This window comes from Harpia harpyja, chromosome 22 (genome assembly GCF_026419915.1).
Source record: "Harpia harpyja isolate bHarHar1 chromosome 22, bHarHar1 primary haplotype, whole genome shotgun sequence".
Classification (NCBI taxonomy): Eukaryota; Metazoa; Chordata; class Aves; order Accipitriformes; family Accipitridae; genus Harpia; species Harpia harpyja.
This window is the reverse complement of record NC_068961.1, coordinates 4,257,430-4,285,039: the sequence shown is the minus strand read 5'-3', so window position 1 is coordinate 4,285,039 and position 27,610 is coordinate 4,257,430. Positions and strand designations below refer to the sequence as shown.

General features: G+C 38.4%; 1 protein-coding gene across 4 annotated transcripts in view; it reads left to right on the top strand.

Moving 5' to 3' along the window:
- WWC3 (WWC family member 3) overlaps nucleotides 1-27,610 on the top strand; it is a 104,540-nt gene that overhangs the window by 34,050 nt on the left and 42,880 nt on the right. For all 4 annotated transcript variants that reach the window (XM_052773873.1, XM_052773872.1, XM_052773870.1 and 1 more), the window contains exons 2-6: nucleotides 4,469-4,578; nucleotides 9,382-9,585; nucleotides 12,643-12,719; nucleotides 15,162-15,241; nucleotides 21,482-21,611. In XM_052773873.1, the coding sequence (XP_052629833.1) occupies nucleotides 4,469-4,578; nucleotides 9,382-9,585; nucleotides 12,643-12,719; nucleotides 15,162-15,241; nucleotides 21,482-21,611 (601 nt within the window). The remainder of the gene's footprint in view (nucleotides 1-4,468; nucleotides 4,579-9,381; nucleotides 9,586-12,642; nucleotides 12,720-15,161; nucleotides 15,242-21,481; nucleotides 21,612-27,610) is intronic.

Here is a 27,610-nt window from a genome sequence, read left to right as displayed (position 1 = left end):
GGTAGTTGCTGTTCTTGCATCCTTCCTTCCATCTCCCCTACAAATGATGGCTTTTCTTCAGAATTTGGTGGTTCTTTTTCATAATTAGCCCTTGTTTAGTGCTTTCCCCTTAATCCAGGCCCACTTTGGAAGATATGGTGACCCTGCATGTAATTCAGGCATCTAGACGTTGTCTGAGGGATGGCAGCTAGTTTGCAGCGGCGTTTCTACTTTGGAAACACCTTTTCGATTTCCTGTCTAAGATCTTGCAAAAACAGGCTCTGTTTGTCTTAATTTAATTCCTCCCAGGGGAAGTTTTGCTCAATTAGACCTGGGGATTTCAGGCAGCCAGGGCCCTCTGATGTGGCATCAGGGCCATGGGAAGACTGAGGATCTTATCTAGTATGTACTGATGCCTTGTGTTTTTAGTGATCTGGTTCTGTTTTTGAAAATCCATGACAATGAAATGGCTGTCGCATGCTATCGGTCAAACTGTGTTTTGGAGAGTTGAAGTATGCCTTTTCTTTGAACCCTGAAGTGTTCCTTTTATTATTTAAAGGTTGAGGTTTTCTGTGGTGGTTTTGGAGGTTGAAATTAGATTCTGTTAACAAAGTATACTAAAGCTGAGAGCAGTTTTGCAGTAATTTATCTAAAATGGTATTTAACTATTGCCTTTTGCTGTCATCTTTGCTCCTTCCCACCCACTCCCTGCCATGAACTGATGCATTCAAGAAATATCTGTTGCTGCTGCTTATTCAGAAGGCTGTGGTAATGTATTCTGGAATCCTTCTCTGTATGGGTAATGGATAAAGATACAAAATAAGTATGCAAGGAGGAGAAAAAACACCTCTTAGTCAGAAACAGTTTTATTCAACTGCTCAGTTTTATTTTGTAGTTTGATTTCTGTATTCTGTTTAGCTTGATAATTGATGCAGAGAAAATATTAAAACTTGGGTTTTCAGATATGTCTGTTTTACTGTATGCAAATAGCAGACTTCCATTTCTTCTTAATGAAAACATTTAATTTCGGCAGAGTTAGTGGTGACAGATCCAAGGTGCATGACAATGCTCAAAGATTTTTTCTCTCAGCTTGGTGTGCAGGATTTGGGTTATGGAAGCTTTCTTACCTGTTTCTGTATTTGCTTTTGAAGGGTTTCAGTGTCACAAAAGATTAGGTGCCTAATGACTGAAGAGCATCATTACTTTTGGAAAGGATAAACGTCTCAAGATAACGAAGAATCAGCAAATCAGTTAATCTGAAGTTATGGTTGGCCCTTTGATATATGCAAGATTGGCCCCCATGGATGACTGTCACTTGTACCTGGGCTGTAGATCCAGGGGCTGCAACCAGTTAATGTTTCCTCTGGTCCCAGAGGAATTCTGTCTTCAGCTGGAAGTTCAGAACCTTCTTATTAGTGTCTACCAGTTGTCTTGGGGGGGACAGGAGATGATCACTGGGGACAGATAAAATGCTTTAGTTATTCTTTACTACTGTGAATAGCATAGTTCAGGGCAGCCCTGTTTTTTATTTAATTAAAGATGGCAGCATTTTTATTCTGTCTTTGTCTTTATAATGCTTTGAAAAGTTTTTTTGTATTTATTTTAATACTTTGAAATGTTTTAACAGATGTACTTGTACCTTGTACAATTTTTTATATAGAAGCAGAAAAGACCTGTCCTATTTTACAGTGCTTAAGCTAATTAAAAAAAAACAGAGGGTCAAGCTGTACTTCCAGAAGATAGTTAATTTCAGCAGTCTACTGCTGTAATTTGTGGCTGACCTCCAATATCCATATCTGCATCTGTTCCATTTTGTCTTTGTTATTCTGGAAACCCTTAGTTTCCCTAGCTGGGAAAAAAAAAAAAAATCTTGTCCTCAGAGTTGTGCTGGTTAAACCAGAAACGTATTTTTTCAGTTGACTTAGTTAAACCAGGGCAAAACACAGGGAGAAACTTCCAATTCTTGGTTTAAGCGTTGCATGTTTTGATGTAGATGAATTGAATGAAGAATGTTCAAACTACATAGATATAAATGTGACTGAATTGAGAATCAATGTGACGTTGTGCTTTGAAGGGAATCCAGTTTGGAGGAGCTTTGAATATAGTTTAAAATGAGCAACATCAAGTTGTTAATGGTCTGAATATCTGGAAGACAGCTTTTTATGTGTTCTTTTTTCTTGCAAGGTTTCCTTCACAACCATTAATTAAACTGTTCATGCAGGCTTTATAACATTGGAATGAAAACTGGTTAGACCAGATGCATTGGCTTTCTTCAGTCTCCCTTTTCCAGAAAGTGAACGTTGTCCTTGTCCTGGAAGTCTGAGCCCTGGTGGGATCACAGAGAGCATTGAATTGAAGTTCTCGTAGTGTGAAAGGTTAGAGTATCATGTGCAGGTTTTATTTACGCATAAAGGGTGAGGGTGTGTTTGTATAACAAGCAAGCATGTCTCATAACTCATTCCAAAGAAAATCTTGTCTATGGTGTGGTAATTTAGGAGCCAATGTCTAGACTACTTTGAGAAATTGTAAACATGATGTCTTCAGAACAAAACCATGAGAGTTTAAGAAAAAATGCTGCATGTTATATTTTTAATATTTGACTGAATTCCAGGGAGATCAGAACTATTTTGGCAATATTTGGTCTGCCTGACTGCTAGATGAATTACTGAAAGAATCCATGTGCCAGTCCATAGTAACATTTTCTTTCTTAAATACAGCAGCTTTGGATTTGCATGATTACATGATGTAAACTACGTATTTGTCAGTAATGGAAAATTTTTACTTTAAACAGTGCTGCTGAAGTTTATGTACATCTTCATCTTACTAAACTGCTTATACATGTTTGAGAATCCATAGCATATGATCAGGCTCTTTATTATTTGACCTAAATAACTTGATCTTTGTACTGTTGTGCAGACCTGTTCAAACATTATATTTAAGCTAGTGAGGATATGATTTTTTTATTCTTCTACAGTTAATCTTGAACACTTTAATCTCAAGAATACTAAAATAGTTTTAGGTGACAGGTAAATGAAGTTTTTCTGTTTGCTGTGTGCAAAGTTATGTGCTTTTTGTTAGTGGTTGAATGGTGTGCTTACTGGACCATTGGAATAGCTAGAACGTAGCTGTAGTAGTATTTCTATCATTTGAAGTCTTCACTATTGGATTCTTCTGGTTGATTTTGTTTTGGGGTGGGGAAGGTCTTCTAGTTCAAAGACAAACATGTTTTAGTTCAGACAAAGTTATTGTTTTATAGAGGTGTTATCAGATGAAGTGCAATTACCAGTCCCACTGATTGCTCTGCTCTGCAGTGTACTTGTACGCATAGTCCGAATCTGGTGTCAGGAAACCTTAACTGGATATTATAACATACAAATGGAATTTCCATTTTATGCCAAACAGTATTATGCCATAGGTTATGCTGAACATAAGTCAGTTCCTAAATTAATGCATGTATTTAATCTCTGCAAAGCTATCATCATTCTAGGTATTGGAAACAAATAAACGTTGAAGGTGTTGGATCTATATCCCATGTATAATTGAAATTACTATATTAATAGCTTTTTTGTAAAGGAATTTTATGGCAGCTTTTAGAGGAAAACAGTATCTTAGGGGTTAAGTAATGATGAAAATGATGATTTGGGAAATAGATGTGATTCCACTGAATGTTAAGGATTTTTTATTTGCATCATTGTTCATCCTAGTTTTTTTATATACCTTGATGTTCCAGAACAGTGTTGGTTTAGAGTCTTTCTCTAGAATTTGTAACCCAGTATCTTCAACATTCCTGTCAATAAATTGAAAATTGAAATAGCTGTTTTGGCTTTCTATAACCCACTGGCCTATCAAGATTTTGCCTAGCAAGGGGTGTGATATTTTAAGCTGCTAGATAGTCATGCTGTTACTTATTAGTTACTATGTCTGCTCTAATGGCTTTGGAATTCTTTAGAGACATTTGTTTGTCTCTCTTCTTTTTGAGAGAGCGGAATTACTTTGGATGGGTCTGGACCAAGAGAATATCATTGATAGTTGGAAATGTATAATTGAAAAGAGGAGAAATCTGATTTATAGTGCTTTCTTAAAATTTTATTTCATTTTTTAAGGATAAACAATTATACTGCTTTGACACCTTAAAGAAGTTACAGGCTATAAAGCTTCTAGTAATTTTTAGCATCGGTGAACTCCAGCTTCAGGTTTGTGTTCTTTGCAATATGGGAGAAAAACTGGCAGGACTGCATGCCATTGTAATTAAACTGTTAAACATAGAAACTTGAAGGGAGAAGCTTGTCTTACCTGTTTGGGGAGTATCTGTCAGCATATTTAAATGAAATTTTATTTTGAAACTGTATGTTTGTAATTAGCACATTCCTCAGCAGCATAACTAGTTTGTGATCAAATGATGGAGGTATCTTCAAAATGTGTAATAACATTCATTGCACTGTAAACTCTGCACCTTTTGTATTTATTTGTGTTATTTTTATTTTTGCAGGATTACAAAGCCATTGACATTTGCTGACTGTGTCGGTGATGAGCTTCCTTTAGGATGGGAAACTGTTTACGATCAACAGATTGGAGTTTATTATATGGACCACATAAATCGTGAGTAGATGTATGATTATTTTGAGAAATCCTAGCAAGCTGATGTTAGCTGGTGGCACTAACTTTGTTTCCGATAGCATTTATGCACCTCATGCTACAGTGAGAAAATGCATGCAAGTAATTTCTTGCAGTATCTGTTTTCTTTCTTTCAAATGGGGGCACAATCCTTCTTCCATTTGTAAAGAATTTTACAAACTATGATCGAGTTAGAGTGTATAAAACTCTTTTGTTTTGCTTTGTCATACTGTGGAGTATCAGTAATTTTGTTGTTGCCTTTTGTCATATGTCAGTTAAGATTTTCATCCTATACTCTTGTATTTCCTCTTTTTCCAGTCATCCATAGTTCACTCTTCTATATTGAAAAGCAAAATATATTCTGAAAGTGCTGATTTTTAATTAGAAGCACAATGTAATACAATATTCTCATCCTCTCTTAAGCAATGTTTATTTTATGCTTTAATACAGTACAAAATGCTATCAAAAAGACAACAGATGTCCCTTTTGGAAACTAAGATGGAGAAATTTCCAACGTTTTCCCTTTTGGACTATTGCTGAGCTTTCTATTGCCACTGTCTGGCACATTTGCCAGTTCTACTTTTAAAAAAAAGTCTTATCTTTACAGCTTTGTACTGCTGCTGCTGTTACTGTTGTGCTGCTATCATTAAGCTTCTTATCACCAATGAGTGAATGCTTTCAATATTGTGGCAGTTGGCAGTTGGTGGGGAGGGAGAAGAGAAGGTGGTAGTTATATGGGCTATCACAGCAATGGTAAATAGTATAATCTGCAAAAACAACCTCAATACTATCTACTTAAAATCTAGTCAATTAAAAAATAAAAGTGTGGAAATAGAGTTTGGCTTCCTGCCATCATTGGAATTACTTGTGTATTGTGGTTTCACAATTACTTATTTAAATAAAATCCCAACAGAATAACAAATGTTCCCATGATATTGTTTGACCCACATGGGTACTTATTTGTTGTGAAATTAACAAAGATCGCAAATTAAATAATAAGCTTTAAAGAGCTGTTAATGCAGTGATCATAAAGATAGGTAGCCAAGACAATTGAAAGGCAATAAATACAGACTGTTAGGTAATTCGTACAATAACTCTGTTTAAAAGAAGTAGTAGCTTAATGATGATTGCTGTTTAAACTGTCATGGTAACTTTAGTTAATGTTGAAGTTTAATACAAAGTGAGGTTTACATCGGAGTACAGTAATGGAGTACACTTGCACCAACATATGTACGCGTGCATGAATGCATATATTAGAAAAAGTACAAACGAGGATATTGGCAATTTTCTTTTTTTCTTGAACTTTGTAGAAGGCATTAGGAGTCCCTATAGATAATGAGTAGAACATGAACTCCCATTGCAATGCTGCGACTAAAAAAGCTACTAAAGCATCCTACCGGTAGGCATCTTTGATAGGAATAACAATCACCATCGCATGCAAAAGAAATCACTCCCTTTTGCTTTTCAGACTTTGTTATTAGTGGCTTTACCCCAAACATCAAGTTTGAACTTACAGAAAGGATATTAATCATTGTAGGCATGTCAGATCTGGCTCGTGTTTTTTTTTCTGTGCAATTGAGAGCAAAAACTGTAGAAGAGAGTCTTTGCAGAGAGAAATTGAATTCCCAAATGCTCAATGGGAAAGCCCAGAAAGAGAAGAAACTAATCATATTGGGAATTAAGTAAAGGTAATATAAAAACAGAAGGATGGAAACATCATAGGGCCAGTACTGAACTGAGTGAAAGGAATCATTCTGCAATTAACAAGGTTGCAAAATTTGTCTCTTTCATGATAACTAATTACTTGCAGCCCACAGATATTATCCTAAATGGTAATTCAGCCGTCACAGCAAAATGGGTTTGTCACCCTTAGGCTAATACAGTGCTTGCATATATAAGCAACATTTATATTCAGAGGGAAGACAGAGTTGATATTATAGCTGGATAATCATTATTCAAAAATTAGTAGGATACTCGGTCCAATTTTAAACTGTGGATAACAAAGGTACCAATCAAGACTGCATTAACCTCCTTTGTAGAAGTGAGAACTAATGAGTAGACAATCACATGTGTCATGAGATGGTGTCAGGCAAGTGGCAGAGATGGTGTAGGAACTGAAATGCTTTTCTGAAATGACTGCCTTACATTGTATTCTGAACTATGTCTAAAATACTTGGAATGGCAACTTCCACATCAAAACATTCCAACTGCCTTTTGTGGCTGACCAGGTTAAATGCTTTATACAGCATTGGAGTTCTGTGTTAATTGACAAAACAGGTAGAAGTGCTTCGGTTTCAAGATATATTGTGAGAAAACGCAAGGGATAATTCAAAGAGAGTCTTTCTAGCATTATGCTTACCAGGGACCTCTCACGCTTTATGCACCATCTCAAGCTTTTGGCCCTTCCACCTTTTAAAAGAAAACAGTAATACATCTGATTTTTTCCAAGCCTCTTGCTATGTTTGTTTACCCAGAAAGTAATAAAAAGATTTCTAGGCAATAACTTTCCATTTATATTGAAAAACTCCAGGAACAGAGGAATCTTCTGTAAATCTCAATGGTGCTTCCAACCCTGATCTCCATCTTGTTCTGTAAATTCAGTACTTTGTTGACACCCTTACTAAGCTGCTCTTGGCTCTTGTCCAACCATTGCTTAAAAACCTTGGCGGCTGCCAGCCGCAGAATTCCTTTCCCTCCTCCTCAGAGTCTTCGGAGCCTTTGAAGTCTCCTTTAACCAGTTGGGCATTCCCCAGTGAGAGAATAATATATTCTCTGCATTTGTCTGGGGCTGTTCTTGAATTACTGTAGTGGGGATTTTGGGGTGGCGGGGTGTTTTGTTTTGTTTTAATTGGTTATAGAGAAATTAAGAAAGTGAATTTTATCATACAATGTAGCTTTAGTTGTGTTGTTACATGGCAAACTTGTGTAGAAATCCAGGGCAAAGTGAAGCCTCTGTACTTTATAAAACAGAAGAGAATGTTACTACTGTACTGAAGAAGTTTTCTGCCTCAGAAGAATGCTGCTAGCTTTTGAGAAGTATTCTGAAATAATTTGGTAAGAGATGCAGTGTCCTGTAGTATAGGACCTCAGAAACTTAATGTGTGATACAACATAACATTTTAGCCATGGCTGTTTATTGAGATTAGAACAATTAATTTCCTGTTAAAAAAGAGACACTTACTAGGATCCACCTTTTCTGTCTTGTAAATATTTATTAATTTCTGCATAGTTTCCATAGGGGATTAGCAGTTTTAGGAATATTAAATTTGCACAGATTTCAGGAATACTTACGGACATATGAGATAGCACTGCAAATTACCATGCTGTCAGTAAAGGATAGGCTGCAATGTGAACTCTGTTTTCTTCTGCTTGCCCTACGTGCAGAGAAGGATTTATGGAGACTGGAACAAGCCACAGCACATCCTGTCCTGGGCTGCAGAGGTAGTCTGGGGGCATTGGAGCCAGAAGGTGCTGCTGGGAATCGAGGTTCCCTGGGATGTGGGGAGAAGTTGCAGAACTATAGGGACAGTCTTTATATTCTTGCAATGTGAGGAGTTGTGGGGAGAGAAAAGTTACAGCTGTTGAGAGAAAAGGTTATTAGAAACCTGATATACAAATCTGTTGGAAGTACTGTTCATAGATGAGCTTCGTGTTTTTGTTTGTGTACTTTTCAGATGGCTCTCAAATAGTAGAGCTGCTAGCATGGCCCTGACACCATTGGAGTTCTTAATGTGTTGGGCCAAATCTTTTATATAAGTTTCTTGTTTCGACACTGACACCAATATACTGAATTACATACAGAAGATAATACAAAACATAACTGGCTTTCATCTCTTGTCAGAAACAAAGTTTGGAAAAATGACCAGGTGTTTACCTCCTGACTGTGCTGCAGGTTCTGTCACTGCTTTGAACACTGACATTGCATCTGCAGCAACTTCTTACCGGTAGAGCCTCAATCGTCAGAAATTAACATTCACTTAAACACGAGACTTTACATGGACATCCTTATGTAAAACATATTTGCTAGCTTGAGCATCACCACAAAAAGAAAACAAACGAACCAATAATTTTTTAGGTTTTTAATGTACGTGTCCTCCTCCAGTGTCTTTGCAACTGCAAAGATGCTGTTGCATGGTAATAACTTTGAAGATCCATATATATGGGAAAGAGTTTGTACTGGAAACCTATTTTTTATTGTGTTTGAATACGAACTGTTCGAAATCCTGGAAAGGGAAAGCATGAGAGTGCTGTTTCTTAAGACAAAAAAAGAACCGTTTTAAATGCTTTTATGGATTTGAGATTAAAATGCTAACTTCTGTTGAATGACCTTATTCTCCTTAGTTACACAGGTGTAGTCACTGACCTTTCAGGATGTTATACTTGTGAAGTTGTATGTAGTATCTCTAAGGTTGTTCCAACCGTTTATAGAGTTATGGGTTAAGCATTGAGATACCTTTCACTCTCCTACATGGTTCTGGGGTTTTAGGTAGTTCTCAGAATTTTGAAGTTGGCTACGAGGGAAGGTTAGAGCCAAAACACTGTTTTCTTTGGGTTTACTCTAATTTGTAAAGAAAAGAATCAAATTTAAATGCCTTTTATATTTGAAAGGGCTTTCCCTGTTCTTCCACTCTGTGTCCTTACTACTTCTTGTCCAGGCTGGAGTGATTTTGAGCAATGTAGTGTTAGGTGTGCTAGTTGAGAACAGACCTTAAAATAATTTGTACTTTGTAGGCTAAAGTGTCTTACAATTTATTTATTTGTTTATTTTTTTAATGCTTTTCTCCTCAGAGCTCACACAAATCGAGGACCCAAGGGAGCAATGGAGAAGGGAGCAGGAACGCATGCTAAAGGAATATTTAATTGTTGCCCAGGAGGCACTCAATGCCAAGAAAGAGATTTACCAAGTAAAGCAGCAGCGTTTTGAACTAGCCCAAGAAGAATATCAACAATTGCACAAAATGTGTGAGGATGACAGCCGTTCTTATGCCAGCTGTGAGTTTACTAGTCTTTTCTTGATTTACCCACCTGCCTCTCACAACATGTGGCGTAAGAAATAGTGTGAAGTGTTTCCATCGTCCGGTTCTCCTCTGAATGAAGATCCTGACTACAGAAGTGAGGCACTATCGTTTAACTGCTATTCAGGGACTTCCATTTCCTGTTAGGTCTATTAGAATATGCCTTTTTAACATTAAACAGGGATATGTTCCAGCTAGCATCTCTAGCCATCTCGGAGCCAGCTGTAGTGATGCTTCAATGCAAGGTAACAAAGACAAGACTGAATGTTGCTGGACCAGCCACCTACTTGCACTCCTAAATTCATATATTATTTCACCCTCAACATGGGAGGGGGGAGCCTTCTGAGAATCCATGGTCGCTTTATCGACTTCTGTAAAGAGTTAGGGATGAGGTGTTGTGATCAAGAGTACCTCTGACCATGAAGTAGGAAGCAGTGTTTCGTTAGTGCACCTCCTTCTTGAATGCCAGTCTCTGATCCTAATGCCGGTGGTATAGGTCATAGAGCCTTGATTTCCTGCCCTTTTCATTCTTCAGATGTCTCTGGTAGCTTGGAGTAGATTATACACTTTTTTTGAAACCTGAAGTTGTTGCACCACTGTCATGGCTGTTGGCTGGTGCAACAGGAAAAAGGTGTCTTTGCTGAAGAGTCAAAACAGTCTAGTTCAAAGAAGTGTATCAAATGGATATACCCACCAGCCATGTGGAAACGTAGTGGAGTTTCACTGCACTGGTGGCTTTTCAGTGGCTGCTGTGTGTACAGCGATTGTTTAACTGCAGGATTTGCTGGTAAATGCCAAGTACTTGACAAGTATGGGAAGATCTGCTTAGCCCTTTCTGAAAATGTTCAAGAAACCTGACTGGAGGGGGGGGGTTAAAGCAGGCATCTGGATAGAAGCGTTTAGCTACTCATCCAGTGGTATTTATTGATCCAAGGTAATTCATATGTATGCCAAAATCCTGAATAGAAGATGTTTTCTAGGGCTGAGGTGTCCCAGATGGTCTTGACCAAGTGTTCTTTTACTGTTGAACTGGGATTATCTCATCTTTTTGCTTAGTTTTGAATATATGTATTCTGTGATTTAGTTTGTGACATAACTGAACAGCTGTGACTAGTCTTATTTCTTCCTGTTATGTTCAAGTTTCTTAAGAATTATTAAGAAAGGTTAAATTTTTTTCATATTAAGAAAAAGAAATTTTAAAAAAGAAATTATTGTTTAAAGAGTGTTTAACTACTGTTTAAAGACTTGGAATAGGGTAAAAGATAGTGTCATCGTATTTATTTAGATTATAAAATCAAAATAGCATTTATTACAATACTTTTCTAGGAGCTTGGGCTTTTTGTTTTGAAAATTTGCAATAGTTCTGTGGGATATTTTGTTGAATTACTTCGGGTGAATATTCAGAAAGAAACTTCTGTTGAAGATAATATACTAGAAGAATATAACCTGTTTTTCATATGTTTAAAGCTCTTGGAAACAGCAACAAAATGTGACTGAAAACGACAAAATTGGAGCTTATCTGTAGCATGAATGCAAATGCTGTGTCAATTGACTTTTATGTTTCTCAGTCTTCTCAGGTTTTTTTTTTTTGGGGTATATCTGGAATTGATAATGAGATACTGTAAAATCATTTAATGAAACCTTTCACTTGTTTTGAGGTGAAAAAATAATTTTCTACAGATATGTTAATATATTTTATATTGGTTTAAGATCATATGCATCTGTTTTGAGAAAATGGGATGGACTGATTAGTCAGATGATATATTTAAAAAAAAAAAAAAATCCCTTTGGGGATTAATCATGCTGTCAGCTCAGATTCCCCAAGGCTTCTCCACTTGTGTTTTCTTAATTCAGCTCCTCCACTCCATTCTGGGATGGATGCTTCTCCATTTATTTTACAGAAATCTTAGGCTCCTGATTCGAGTGCAATTAGATGGCCAAAGTTGGGTGCTTATATTGCAAATATTCCTGCCTCCACCATCACTTGTTTCAGTCTGTTGTGTTAACTAAAACTTCACAAACTGTTTTCCTCCTCTTTGCTTGTGGGTGCTGCCATTGACTCAGTGTCGTGTGCTCATGAGTGGGAGGTGGTGTGAGCTCAGCGGTTGTGGGTTGGCAGGGAGGTGCCCATGCAGCAGTCTTGTGACTCAGTTGTGATCAGCACTGTTTTTAAAAAAAAAAAAAAAAAAAATCCATAGAAAATCCTGGATTTAGAGAATTAATCCAGGCATGACTACTCATTTTGGCAAGTTCCTGCACGCTTGACATGACCTTGGCGTTGCAGTATTCTTTCGAGAGTTGAAAGGCTCAGTGCAACGCAGACACGAATATGGGTTTGAAAGCAGCAGCCTTCAGCTCTACAAAAGGATGGTAGGTCTAACAGCACAACCCCATCCACTCACATACCAGGCATTTTTCAGTGGGCCAGTGCTGCCGTGAATGGCTCACTCGATAAATCATGGTTGGTCTTGCCTAGCCTATCCTCTAGGACCTTTACTTCATCTGTCTAGGATTTAGCTTGTAATGCCACAGCTTGAAATCATTGCCTGACTCTAGATACACTGTGTTAAGATCTCACTTGCCAGAGATTGATCTCTATGTCGGTTCCCTACACTGTTGCTTTAGGAGGCAACTTCTCTCTGTAGCTGATTTGAATTTTATTCTGACAATAGTTTTGTTACTTTAGTCTCTATCATACTCTCAGTTCATCATACGTAGGAAGCAATTAGCAATTGTTGATGTTGCACAAATTGCTTGCATCAGTAAATGCCACTGTTCTGTCATGGAAGCTAGTTGCTTTTAGGCAATATGCAGTGCTACTATATACAATTTTTGTTGTTGTTGAGGACAAAAAAGAATTCAGGCAGGCCAAAGGTAATTCTTGATTGGTACTAGCACAGAGGGTTATTTTAAAACCTAGTGACATGTAACACAAAGAATGAATGCTATGGTCTATTAAATAGTGCCACATCTTAACAAGCATATTAAAGAAGAAGAAAAAAAAAATGTAAAATGCTGTTTTCCATCTGTTTAGCATTCTCTGGATTTTCAACTAATACCAAATATGACCCATATCAGATTAAAGCAGAAATAGCCAGCCGTCGTGACAGAGTGAGTAATCTTTTTTCATTTTGTAAAAATATGAATTGGGCATGGGGAAGGGAGGAGGACTATGTGTTTTTCTTTTACTTCAGCATTTACACTGGATGTTGCATACATTTTTGGAAATATAATATTATAAACTGCTTTTCTACTCTGACCTATTGTTCTATGAACAATATATTCTATATTTACTGCATTTCAGTGACTTGCAAAGTAATGCTTTTTCCATGTTACAAGCATAAAGATTTTTGTCACGGATGTCAGAGGCAAACTCAGCCAAGCTTTCAGAAATTGCTTTCCATGTGCAAACTGCCACAAGTAGTAAATACTCTGCAGCCAAATTCTTTCTTGATTATGTGCAGTTAAAACCCACTGTCTTTATATTTTCCCATTTACCCATTTTCAGTGGGGTTCCATGGATGTCATTGAACTCTAGATTTAGCCATTTGTTTGGAAACCTGTTCACAATTCAGTAGACATCTTGGCCAAATAGAACTTTTCAGCTGATGTGGCCAGAGGTCCTCTATGAGGGGAGGGGAGTTCAAGCATTCTGACAGTGATAGGCAGTTCTGTAATAAAAATGTTCCCTTTTTAGATTTTATTTTTTTTAAACTAGAGTCATGCTTTTGGTACTGTCTTTGCTGAAGGAAGAATAGTTGACTTCTTTGATTTCTCCCACACTGTTTTAGCAAAGAGTTTAAGTCTGCACGTTGGTTTCTAGCAAATTGATATAGCAGTCATAAACAATTACAAAAAGCAGTTTATAATATTAAGCTCTAGAACCTATTTCTAAATTCTATGTTTCTTTTTATTAAAGGATAAAATGGGGTTTAGCATGCCAGGCATTCAGCTCACAAAATAAATAAAAAATACTTATCTTTGCAGGATAGTGTTCCATTTTTGTTGTAGTGACCACTTTTCACATGAGTGCCTCTGAAAATAAATCCCGTTCACCACCCTTCAAAGGCATTTATTCTATCTGTATATGTTTACTACGTGCTGACTAGTGTTTGCTTGTTTCACATACTCTAAGTGTCAGCATATTCTAAAGGAGAAAATAAGCCTTATTTATTTAAATAATATTTAAAGAAAATAGTCAAGGTCTTCACTTATATGACTGTTTATCTCTGTTCCTGCACCTTAAAACATAATGATCTCCTAAGTCCATAGGATAACCTGTTTCAACTGAATGTGTCCATAGGCATTGAGTTGTTTCAGGTAATAGAATAAAATATGCACTATAAAGTGTTTGCGTACATGATACTAGTGATGCATTTTTTAATTTTACTTTTGGCAAGCGTTGAAAGAGTTGGTGAGGGTATAGGAGTGTTTTGGGGGCTGGTGTGATGGGTTTTGAGGAAGGGCAAGAACACATGGGGAATGGGGGGGCCACAGAGGATAGTGAGACTCTGACAGTCACGGTTTACGTCCCTGGAACTGCTGTGAAGCCACTTGCTCTTGGAGTAGAGCTGACAAAATTAATCTATGCCTGGTTATGTAGGAATTTTTTAAACTTTTTTTTTAAACTTTTTTTTAAAAACTTTTTTTTCCTCTGTTCTTTTACTCTTTTTTAAAACTCTCTTTTCCTTACTCTCTTTTCCTTACTCTCTTTTCCTTACTCTTTTTCTAGTAATGGTTTTGTCATTTATTGATGTACATGTGAAAGTCAAGAGCACTCTGGGTGAATTTTAGAAAAGGTACCAAGTTTGATAGCTTGAGAAGAGAGAGCTTTTTTCTTCCATCCCTGCCCCTCTTTGGGCTCTCTTACACCTCACCACCACACACTGAAACACCTCCATTCCCCCCCATTTGTCTGGTAGTGCTGATAGTGCTCTTGTAACGTCTGCCCAACCTACTCAGGTCACTGTTTTCATAAAACCACAAAAATGTGTTTTTGGAGACATCACTGCTTTGTCACTTTTGATTCGTGCTCACTAGTTGGATCAAGGTAATTGGCGGGGGGATTGAGAGGGCAGGACAATATGAAGATAACTGTAGAAAATCAAGCTGCCATTTTTGGGAGAGAGGCCAGTTCTGTTGCCAGTGATTTTGTTTTCCCAGATTGAAAAATTAACAGCGTTGAATGTTCAGTCTTTTTTTGAAGTTGACTAAAGAGTTGAAGACAGTTGAGAGGTGTCTGTCTGCTATAAGGGGAAAAGAAGAATCATATGGATTGAAACTTGCTAGCTGTTAGCATAAGCTAACTAATAGAATAGATGAGGAAATAGATACTTTGAAAGCTGAATGTTGTGACTGCTATTAGACTGGGTCTTAGATATTTCAGAAAGTCTTCTGTTATTTTAATGCAAATTTTAAAGCAAAAAAAGAAGGGAACTTAGATTATCACTTCCAATTTTTTAAAGTAACTTAAGATTTTGTATTTGAAAAACAATTTTTATTATGAAAGTTTCTGTTACATATTATTACTTTAAATTATCTTGTTATATTCAGCTTTCTAGGCTAAAACGAGAATTGGCACAGATGAAGCAGGAGCTGCAATATAAGGAAAAAGGAGTGGAAACTCTGCAAGAGTAAGTTAATAGTTTGTGGGAGGATCTTTTTTTCTTTACTTTATTCGCCTTGGAATGAATTTCTTAGAAAAGTGTTGCCAAAAAAAAGAAAAAAAGTTGAAACCTCTTAATTGCTTTGCTTCAGAGTTTCTGCTATGATAGTGATGCGGGGTGAGAACAGTGTGAAACGATGGAAGAAGGGTTGGACAGAATTGGTTGGAGTGGTGATTTTACAGATCCACGTGCAAAAACAGTTTTATAGGCCCTGTTCTTTAACTCTTCTGAAGATGTTGTCGAGGTGGAATTAGATTTTTAAAATATTTTCCAAACATTTTCTGGAGATACCCAGTGCCTGGAGCACAGCCCAAAGCACCATGCAGTGGAGTAGTTTTCCTGTGAAGAGTACCGAGGCTTTCTGGCTGGGCACAGTACTTCTCCTGGGGGGAGGCTGTACACCACAACACTGCTGCTTCTTTTTACCTTATGGTCAGGCCGTCTCATTCTGCACGGTATAGCTGATTTGTGCCTGTACTGCAAATCTGATGGTCTGTGAGACTTCGGATTTCGTTGCATGTCTGCAGAATGAGTGCATGTAAACGCGACTCCTTGTCTCCTCCCTGTGCGGAAAGGCAGCTTGGGGCAATTTGCCACTGCCCCCGGGGCTATTAGGCAGCCGGTGCTCTGTTTGCTTTGTGCTCAGTGGTGGCAAAGGTTGTGACCTGTTGTGGTGACCCTCTCCCTGCCGCTCTTCCGACAGGCCATCAGATGGGAACTGAGTGACTTCCATCTGTGCGCTGCTTAGTCACCTACACACGTAGCACGTACGCAGGATGCCCGGTGGGGTAGGGAGAGAGGTTGCCAGGCCATGGAAAAGATGGCAGGTAAACACAGGTTGTTGTGGCTTCCAGATCTGTTCAACAAGGCCAGGGGCTAGACCATGTGTTGAACAGCTCTTGCGTTTGCCTTGGACATGTGGCCATGCATTTAGAAATCTTGGCATTTTTTCCAGCATGCATGTGAACGAACTGCCTAATGCAGGCACTTCCTGAAAAACGTTGGAACCGTTGCATGTCTAATCCGTTTTGCAGCATAAGTACGGTATCTGTGGAAATATTTTGAAGCTTCGGATTTATTGTGTTGGTGCTACAAAGTATGGGCACGCACTTTCGCTTCAGGAATTCTGGCAAAGTTTCAGGGATCCTGGAGCAATTAGGTTACTTATTTTCCAACTTTGATTTTGATTGGTATTACGTTAACAAAATGATATAAAGGGACATACTCAGATTTAACTTTTAAAGGAGAGGGAGTAGCCCATGCACTTCATATTGTTTGGGATTTGGTTTGTTTTGGGTTTTTTGTTTGGTTTTTTTTTTAAGCTTACAACGTTCTTTTGTTTTACAATGCACTTTAAAAGCTTCAGAGAAGAAAACTTTTTCAGCCAAAATCCTTCATTGGCAGATATAATGTAATAATTGTCAGGCATAAATATATTTTTATTGACTACACTAAGTATTTACAGGTAGTTAGGGGAATCGTTAATGTATGATACTAACTGAAAATTAGTAAAATAAAGCACTCGGTATATTGAAACAGCAAATATTTTAAGTAATAATTTAAGTATAGTCAACGTTTTAGGATGGTGGCCTACATACATAAGCAGTAACAGAACAAAAGCAATTTTGTCTTAAGATTCTTAATCATTTTTTCTTGAAGTGAGTAAGAATTGCCTTGCCTTTTCTACTTTATTTGTTTTCCTTCTGGTTATTGAGTTATTTTAAGGGTGTAGGTTCAATTGTTTTATAAAAGGACTAACCAGTTGACTAGGATGATGAAAGTATTTGAAGGCCATTTGAAACTCAGGATTGTTTTAATTAATATAATTCATTTAAGATAGTGCAACTTTTTGAAAAGTAAAGTCTGCGAATGATTAAGATGACAAATGTTAGTCTTGGATTTTAGCCCAAGTGAAGTTGCCCATACTCCAGGATGCCGTATAGGAGAGACGTACAAGAGAGGAATTACTTTAAAGCATATCTGATTAGTCAGTGGTCTCTCTAATCATCTAGTTTAAAAGTTCAAGTATGAAAACTCAATGCTTCGGTGCTGCTCATTGCTGCTATTGCTACGGTCACCCTCTGTCCTGTTGGTGCACTGGGTGGCATTTGTTGTTGCTTGCTGAAGCTGGGGAGGATTGGAGTGAATTTCTGTCAGTGTTTGTGCCTTGCTGAGCTCTGCTCTCTGCAGTGACAACTTCACTTGTGAACCAGAGGCTTGTTGGTTTTTCTTTGTTTTGTGTTTTTAAGTAATTTTTTAATTGCCCTTCTGGTGAGATACGTGCTTTCTTTTGAGTATTTTGCTTCTAGTTGGAAGTGAGCCGATTTGGAGAGTACTCACGCTAACAACTGAAGAGAGAAGTTTCTCTAGCCTCCTTGTGTAGTCTGCAGACAAATCAGGCTAAAAGCCTAAGTGTGCTCTAGGTTGTCCCTGGGCGATCTCTCACCTGCCGCTTGTATTTGTCAGGAGAGAAGGGTCACTCAAGTCAAGTACCAAAGCTGAAGTATTTTAGTTTTTGCATATCCACAAAGTAAGTATATTGTCTAAAAAGAAACTCATTGCTCCTTTTTTAAAATAAATATGCAGAATTTTTTTTTTTTAAGTTTCTTACATCTCAGACATTTTCCCCTTTTGTTACCTTTTCTAAACTTTTTGTCTGCGTAATTTTTCTTCCTTCTTGTGCTAGGTCAAATCTTCAAGTAACTGCCAAACTGAGAATGGCATGCATCCTGTTCAGCTTTTTTAAAGCCGTGTTCTTCACTTTATTTCAAGTATAAGCCAAGAACAACATTAGGAGCTGTCACACTTGGACTTTACATCTGGCTGAATGTTTGCTTTGAAAGTCTGACCAGAATGGCATTATGAGCAGGTATCAGAACCTGCTGCCATGCGACTTCCTGGGCACCTCTGCTGGGTATAGCTCTTAGAGGAGAGACATATTTTATCGTGAGGGTGGTTAGGTTGCTCAGTATTTCCATCAATTTATTTTGCTGTCTGATTCAGATGCCTTTGTTAAATGCAAATGTCTTGCATTGACATTTTCCACATACAGTGTCTGCCTTGGACTGTGTTTTGTTTTCTGTTCTTTTTAATTTTAGTAAAATGGCTTAGCCATCTTTGAGGAGACAAAAAACCAAAAAAAAAGACCCAACCCAAAAACCAAACCACAAAACAACTAGAGAAAAGTGGGGTTTTGTGGAGGGAGAGGGGATTAAAGTGGTTTTTTTGTTTTTGTTTTTTTTTTTAATACCTCTACAACTTCAGTACGATCAGAATTTCAAACTTTGTAGTGCTGCAGCTTTTTATTAGGGCTGTGTTTTCTGTTGTTTCATCCAAATTTGGCAATGTTGTGATAAGCCTTTGGACATCACAGTCTGCCTTTGCCCACTGGAGACTTTCTGGAGCTCACCATTTACCGCCTGCAAAAATGCCACCCTGCGTGACAGTGTTCCTCAACCTCCACAGGCACCTTTGCCCGAGGTGCGGCTGATCCTATCGCAGTCCAGAGTTACAGGGTTAAAGATGAGCCTTTCCTGGAACAAACTCCTTCCTCTGACCTGGCGCAGGGTCTGAGGAGGAGGAGCAGTTCCTCCTCCCCTGTGTTTTCAGTGACCCTTCTGCTCGACGGCAGGAATTTTGGAGGAAGGCGTTTAGCAACAAAGGAAATGAAAACTTGGCCAGTTGGCTCCGAGAGCGGGGTGAATGCTGAGAGAAGTTGGGAGAGACAGGGAATTAGGACTGACTAAACAATTTGTAGCTACAGGCTAGTTTAGAGCACATGAGACCTGACAAAATGAAATTAGATTTTAACTCAGCTACAGACCTGTGCTTTGGTGAGGGTAGGGGGAGTCTTGTGTATTTGAAGGCCCATGGAGAACAATAGAGGAACATGGAAACTGCCCTATAGGACTGAAAGTATTGCAAGTGTATTAATAGTCTGTGTATCCTAGAAACATCTTCCTCAGAAAATGTGTACTTTATTCATAGTTTTGGGTATTAGTTGAATGTTCTTTCTGTTCATACAAAGGTCTAATCTGTATTTGTATCATGCTATTTTCCATTAATAAAACGGAAGATTCCTGTTAACTTTGTGGCTTTCAAAACTAGAGCTTTATGAGAGGAGGTAACAGACAATAAATAACAAATAATTTTGTAAGATACTTAAGTCAGTTTGGGTTGACAGCAATACTGATTTAAGCTCAAATATTTCTGGCAGTAGAAATTTTTCTGATTTTTTCCTTAAACAAATACCAATTCATAAGTTGGGCTCCGAAGTGACGTCCAGGAACATGAATATGTGGGTAGCTGGACAAAAATCTGGTTGAAATTAAATAATTTCCTTTTCCTGAAATGCCACCTTGGACCTGGCAAACAGTATAATGAGCAGTTTTGTAGGAGGCATTTTCAGGTCTAATGTTTGGGCAGAATCTATGTTCTTAACATTAAGGTAACCTTTAGATAAAACCACATGTTATCTTTTTCATGTAACTTTTAATGAATTGGATTAGTAGTTTTACCATGGTGTTATCTAATCTTTTCAGGATTTTAACTATAAATTAGTGAAGACTCAAGTAAACATCTTAAAAGGAAAACAAAACTAACCAAACCAAAAAACCCTTTAATCCACATGACATTTAAGTCCTTTCTTGTTCTTGAACCAAATATCATAAAGGCTTATATATTTTCTTATGCAACATGGGGAAAATTGTGTTTAAGTAGGAAGGTTGAGGTTCAGACTTACTTTGTGTTGACTCCAAAAGCAGGAACTGTCAGAAAAAAACAAACAAACCAAAACCATAGAAACCCAACCTGCATTTTTTTTTTTTCCTAAATATTGTGAGCTGCACAATAAACCCACGGGATTTTCATTCAAGCCTTTTGATTTTTCATTTTAATATTTTAATTTTAAACCAAGTAATCTGCTGCAAGTGGAATTTCACTGATTTTGTTTAACTGGCAGAACATGCTGAGTGAGTGTTCTTGACACTGTTAGCTTAATATAATACCTACCTTGAAACTTTTAGTTATTCTCAATATTTTAAATAGAGTTTGAGTATTCTTGTCATTTATGTATAGTGTACCCTCTCCTACTACATCCTTTTATAAACTGATGCCCTCTGTAATGACCGATGTATGTTTTATCTTTAATTCTGTTAACCAGAGTCACCTTTTCCTGGAGATGTTCATTCTTAGCATTAGCTTAGGGACCATTACACATACCACCTTTTTTCTGTATACACACTTTCTATGCTAGATTAACAGGAAAATTGAGGTTTTTCATATTTTAACAGGAATTTAACACAATTTTCACTAATGGCTGTGGGTAGCCTCTTAAAAACCCATAGCTTTTCGTTGTAAATCTGAGACCAAATGGTGGTTGTAGGAAGTTCTGCAGAGTCTCTGGTCTTGTTCTTCATCTATAAATCAAAGCAAATTATGAAGATGGTACACTGGACTAGGCTTCTGTGTCCTGATCTGTTGTCCTTTACTATTGCAAACTGCTGGAAAAAAAGCGGATCAGACAGTGGATGTCCCACATAAGATGAGAGATTTTTATGGCAAGGCGGAAATTAGTACTTCAGCCTCATGTAGTGAGTAGCGCTCTTGCTCCTTGCTGAGTTTGCATTTGAAACCTTCTGGAATGGTCCCATGTGATGTTCCTTAGTGCAGGACAATGATGTCTTCTAGATGAGATACTCAAAGATGCCCATAGCAGCAGGAAAGCATTTGCAATAAAATTTTAGGAATTAAAAATTTCTTCCCAAGAAAATGAAATGCCTGTGTTAGAAACTTCTGAAGCAAGATCATATAGAAGTCCTGGAAGAGATGTTGTGATGTGTAGTGCTGCATGGAAAATATGACAGCTGGACTGCTAATATCTTTATTTTTTGAGTTATTACTGTGTAGGTTAGTTTTAGGTTGATTTTACTTCTGTTGCGTGAAATAGTCCACAGACGCTACCTGTAAGCTCGCTCTGTATTAGGACACTAAAACCAGGAAATTTGTTGGTTCTGCAGAACCTGGGTAAGTAATTGCATTGCTTTGTCTTTAGAGTGTACTTGGCACTGAGTGCTGTGTTAATTCCAAGTAGAGTATCATTTTATTCCTGGAAATAAAGTGGTACATGAATGAACAACAGGTCTTAAAATGTCTATGCGCTTTCTGATTATGTGAAAATTCCTGAATTTGTCTTAATCTTTTCAACAGGATTGATCGTAAGATGTCAAGTGCTCATACAAATTATAGACTGGATGAAGCACAAGCTATAATGAGTGAGCTTCGAACCATAAAGAAAGCTATATGCACAGGTGAAAAAGAAAGGCAGGACCTTATGCAGGTAAAAAATATGCTACTGAACAAATAGCTGCTAAAAAGTAATAACCTACCTCTATTTTCTTGTTTGTGCTTGCATTGGGGTTACCAAGTTCAAATAAGAAAGTGGGTGGCCTACACTGATTTTTCTGTTTGATAATTGCTAATAGCAGGCAGCTCGAAAGAGGTAAGTAGTCATTGTCTATACTGTGAACACAAGACTTTATATGCATTTCTTATTTTTGTTTTAGATAATGTACTATTCTTACATTTAGATCAGTGTCTTTACTGAATATAGCTTTCTATTGCTGCTGACTGTATCAAAGACTGCTATGGAGTAATTATGTTGCATTTTAAAAAAATCTTTAAGTTTTATGGTATTTGTTTTTCATTTTGTTTAATGTCTCTTTGTGTTACCTATAATGAAGTAGGACTGAGAAGTCATGTGCTAAAACGTTTACCAGTTTGTCTACCGTGATTTTTTTTCTTTTATAAGCATTTCACAAAACTGGATCTCTGTGTCACTATGCCACAGTTTGGCAGTTCTCCTTTTTTTGCCCCAAATTCTCCTCTTAAGTACCCATATCAAGACACATGTTAATTTTAAATGTTCTCACAAAGTCCTCAGACTATGATTAAATGCAATGTATACAGAAAACATCATGAAAGCTTTAAACGAGTGCATGAGGATCGTGGGGAGATACATGCCTGAGTAGTGACCAGACTTTTGAACGGATTCTGCATCCTGCTCCGAGCTCTCAGTTGCTATGTCTGCGTTATTAACGTGATGAGAGCTTGATCAAAGAGCCACGACTCTGCCACCGCAGGGACTTCAGTATAGACTTGCCCAAATATGCTGCAGATACAGAGGGGTGTCAAGGACAGTTATCTTCACCCAGTCTTCTAACTGCTATATGGAAAAAGGCATCTTTGTTACCTAAATTTTTGGGACCGTACTAAGTTAATATTGCCATTCAAACATTTTCTTTCCGTTTTCTCTGCAGTAGTGTTTCACTGGTATTTTTTTAATTGTTAAATGATATGTGTAGCTTGTAACCTACATATAATGAATATCCATAGTTATACAATTATTCAGTCTCCAAAGCATTACCCAAAGGTCAGCTGATGGACCACAAATCCTTGTTCAAGTAGACAGAACACTTAAGTCACTATGAAAAGTTTCTGCCTTGGCAACTTTTAACATATTTGATATTTTGCGTTGGCCAAGTTTTAAAGTAATTCTCAGTCTTCCACATGCCTGGCTAGCAAGAAACGATTAGAAAGGCAGTTCTTCATGGATGCAGTGACGCACATTTTAGGAAACTAACTGGTAATTTAAAGACTTGTGTGTGAGATCTTGGAGCAGCTTAACTACTGGCCTTGTTTTAACTCTCCCACTAGATTTCCCCCCCCCCCCCCCCCTCCCCTTTTCCTTACATTTGCAGTCCTCAGTGGCACTAAATCTAGCTGTAAACATTGAGATGTTTTGAAGATCATATCTATTAAACCAACTTTAGGTGCACTTGCAGTTTCTTTAAATACAGTGTTGAGGGAATTAGAAGTCTAGGATCAAGCTTAGCATCAAGGATTGGGCAATGCTGGCAGCACCAGCATGTAGAGGTTGCACAAGACGGAAGTGAAAATGAAAAGTGTTGCCATCCTTCTTCATGGGTCTACGTGACATACAGGAAATATCAGTCGAGGAGGTATCATTTTTGTAATTAATGACAAACTGTTGTGATAGCATCCAATAATAGACGTACAGCCCAGGAGAATCTAGAAGTTCCACACAGGCCTAGCATGCAAAACAATTCTGCATGTTTTGTTGCAATTGTAGTAAGGGATTAAATGCCATAGTTTACAGTACCTACAGTTGCAAAAATGGTGTGTTTCTGCCAGTTTACTGTGCTCTGCAAAAATATCCAGCTTCCTGCCTGATATTTTTTAAAATTTTGACCAAAAAAATTAAATTATTTTTGTTGTCACTAAACTTTTCTGTGTTTTGCCTTTTTATGATTAGTTGAAGATTATTGTTACGGTTTTATTTAGCCTTGTCAAACAAGTGCAAGTCTGTTTTAAGTATCTTCCTAATGAGTTCAGAATTTGATTTTTAATTTCCTATCAATTTTGAAATTATTTTGTCCTCGAATATGCTACATTTTAAAGTTACTGTTGGTAAAACAAGCTTTCATAGAATGGTTTCAGTTGGAAGGGACCTTTTAAAGATCACCTGGTCTAACCCCCCTGCCATGGGCAGGGACACCTTCCACCAGACCAGGTTGCTCAAAGCCCCATCCAACCCGGCCTTGAACACTGCCAGGGATGGGGCATCCGCAACTTCTCTGGGCAACCTGTTCCAGTGCCTCACCACCCTCACAGTGAGGAACTTTTTCCTTACATCTAACCTAAATCTGCCCTCTTTCAGTTTAAAGCCGTTACCCCTTCTCCTATCACTACATGACCTTGTAAAAAGTCCCCTCTCCAGCTTTCCTGTAGGTCCCCTTTAGGTACTGGAAGGCCACTATAAGGTCTCCCTGGAGCCTTCTCTTCTCCAGGCTGAACAACCCCAACTCTCTCAGCCTGTCTTCATAAGAGAGGTGCGCCAGCCCTCTGCTCATCTTTGTGTCCCTCCTCTGGACTTGCCCCAACAGGTCCATGCCCTTCTTATGTTGGGGGCCCCAGAGCTGAACACAGTACTCCAGGTGGGGTCTAACGAGAGCTTTCTTACGAAAAACTTTTTGTTTTGAAAGCTGTTTATAGAGGAGTTTGAAGTATTGTGTAAACAGATGGGGATTTATTATTTCAGAGAAAGGAAATAGACAGTTTCTTACTATTTCTTAATTTAAATCTGGCCAGTGTAAGCAGCAGAACTAAACATAGTAGAAGTGACTCAGTCGTGTGTAGGTGCTTGGAAAATTGTAGCTGTCATAGAAAGATGATAATTGGATTGAGTTGTGTGGGAGAGAAGGCTGACCAGGGAAGGAGAGAGTGGTCAGATTTAAACTGGGTGCTGGGGTTACAAAGCAAGCCAGATATGCAGTGTCACAGCTCTAAAAAAGGGGGTGAACTTTTTATATAAGATTGAGTAATCAAGGTGCATGGTTAGGTTCCTGAAAGCAGCGCGTGTGTGTGTGTGTGTGTGTCCCTCTTCCTGCCCCCCCCTTCCCTTTCTTACTTTTTTTTTTTGTTCCAGTATGTGCATGTGCTTTTAAAATGTTGTCCTTTATCCTTAGGAAGCATTGGATTTTGGTTTTTGTGGTTTTTTTCTTTCTTTTTTTCTTTTCCTTTCTTTTCTTTACCAATTAAACAGGCTAAATAGGTTAGATAGGAACTGCAATGAAATCATATGTGGCAGAGAGCTCCTAAATCAGATAGCAACAGACAATGATGAAATGACAGTGCTCATTTCTCTCTTTCTGGGTAGGTCTGGGCTGGTGTGCCTAGAACTTCACATCCATATTGATAGGCTGATCTGGCAGATTCTGTGGGATTGCCATAAACAATCCATAAACCCCAGACAAAAGGTGGATTCTTCCACATAGCTGGGGAGGATATTACTCCTAACAGTTTATGTAAATTGTTTCTATCTAAAAGTATGCTAACTCAGGTTATAATTTTCCATGTTAGGATTGCTGGAGGCTTTGCTTTCACTTATCCAGCTAGGACTCAAAGCATATATGCTTAGCCTAGAGCATAGTCACCTATGCGTGTAGATGTAAGTTAAGGTGATGCCTCTTGGTGATTGCCACCTGCCAAATGCTGTGTAATTTTTAAGTAGTATCCAGGGTTCAGCAAGTGTACCCGGATAGGAAGCCTGGCCAGCAGCCAAACAGCCCTTCATTAGCTGCCAAGGAAGTGCTGGAGGGTGTCAGGAGCACACCAGGAGTGCATAAAGTAGCTGAAATAGAGGCAAAAGTTCTGGCATCGGGATCTTTGGTGTTACGTATGTCTGTAACATACTATGTGTTAGCCAAAAGTGCCAAACGGGACATAGCTTATTTGGGAGAAACCTCAGGCTTTCTGAATCCTCCATTTTTGTTCATATGACTGGCTCTGCTTTACTGGGAAGAGGACATGTTAGATGTTCGATGTTTGTGTAGCTATTCTTTGAAATTGTTATTTCCATGTTATAAACGCATTAGGGATCTATCTTGATTGTCCATACAGCAGGAGAGTGACAGGACTGGACGATTTCCAGTGAGTTTTGAAGAAGAGAGTTAGACAGGAGTCTTCAATTTTCAGTTTTCATAAAGTGGAAGACATTCTGTTTTTTTTGCCATGTGGTGGAGCAGTTAATTTTGCGGCAAGTCTGGGAGGATAAAGGGACGCTAGCTAGGGACTTCTCGGCAACATAACTTGAAATTGAATTTTGCTGTCTCAGGGCTGAGAAGAAACTATTTCATCTTTCATACTAAGGTGGCACAGTTCAATTGGGAGGTAGAAGAATTGGCTTTTTTGGGGGACCCAAGACAAACTGAGCTTCCGGAGGCAAGTAGCGGTAGCCTTGTCCCGTTGTCGGTGTGCCTGGCATCGCTCTGCGCTGTCCGCTGTCCCTGCCAGGGCTGAGCACAAAATCCCAGCCCCGCTCGGACCTTGTAGGACCAGCAGACGGAGACGGGAGAGGGAGCTACATCTCACCCTGCCTTTCCCTCATAGGAAGAAGACAAAGCGTGTGTGACTGGGGGGGCCATGAGGGGGGGCACAGGCCTCCCGCTCCTGTGGCTAGGGAGCCCGCTCCTTCATTCGTCCTGCACCAGGCTGGGTATTTTCCCTCTTTTTCATCTCGTGGAGGCAGGCCTGAGGGAGGGACCGGTATATAATGAGAACAAAGGGATGGACCACGTATGGCAGAAATGGAGGCCACCAGAAAAAGCGGCTTTTCCTGGCTGGTTTCGGGCCTGCTGCAGTTCCTATGGGTGCTTCCTAGGCTCCGAAACCGCGTGCCTTTGTCTTCAAGGCGGCCTTGCTGCTCCCGTGAGCAGCGACCAGTTGCTGTTACACAGGTTTGTCGTCTTGGCTCCATTCGTTGAATTTGTCGTAAGAAAAGGCAGCATTGGTATGTTATCCTCTGTAAACTGCGCTTTGAAGACTGAGAAATCTGGTAATTGGATATGGACGGTAACTGGGGCTCGTTGGAAATCACCACTTGTCAGAGCCACTGAGATTCCTGAGGGCCAGACTTTTCCCTGTGCGGTGCTTCAGATTTGTCTCTGATTCTGTAGTTTGCACGCTGGAGTAAGCAGTTTTGAGAGTTTTTATGTGTATTTTTAGAACCAAGTGGTTTGATTATGTTATGATTTATAAATTGATACAGCTCTTCAAATTTCTGATAAATTCTTTTTCACATAATTTGATTGCCCTTTATCTTCTGGTGAGGGGACAGAATTTAATTTTTTAACATTTTTTTTTTTTAATGTTCTTTTGATGCATAATACTTAGGGCCTTTGTCATAAATGACAGCCTGCACAGTGGTTTTGTTATTGGTACTACATTATCTGTAATTTTTGAAAAAGAGAGAATGCACAATCAGAAAATAAAAGCAATATTAACAACTTTTTTTTTTTTAAAGGAATTTTAAAAGCCTGCCAACCAAGCTTGTATTGTCGAACAAGTTACTATTTTGTGTGATTCTCTCTTGTTCTCCTTTCCCCTTAAAGACTGCTTGAGGTGTGTGCTTTACCCTCACAGCTTGTGTCATCGTCTAGACATCTCAGAGATGTCCCTTGCTTAACCCAAAGTGTAAAATATCTCTTAACTATGTGAACCTTGAGTAAGAGAGCACAAGGGTGAAATCAGCTGTCATAAAACTACAATCAATACAAGGTATTCATCAAGCTGGATGTGATAGCAGTAGCAGCTAAGGAATGTAACCTGTGCAGAAGATGGCAAAAGGGCAGGTGAATCACGTTTGTCTTCCCTATCAGCTAACCTGAAAGTTGACAGCTGCTAGATTTAAAGAACTGTAAGCCATACAAAAGCTGAAACATTCATAGATTTAAAAGAAATAATTTAAAATCTGTTTAC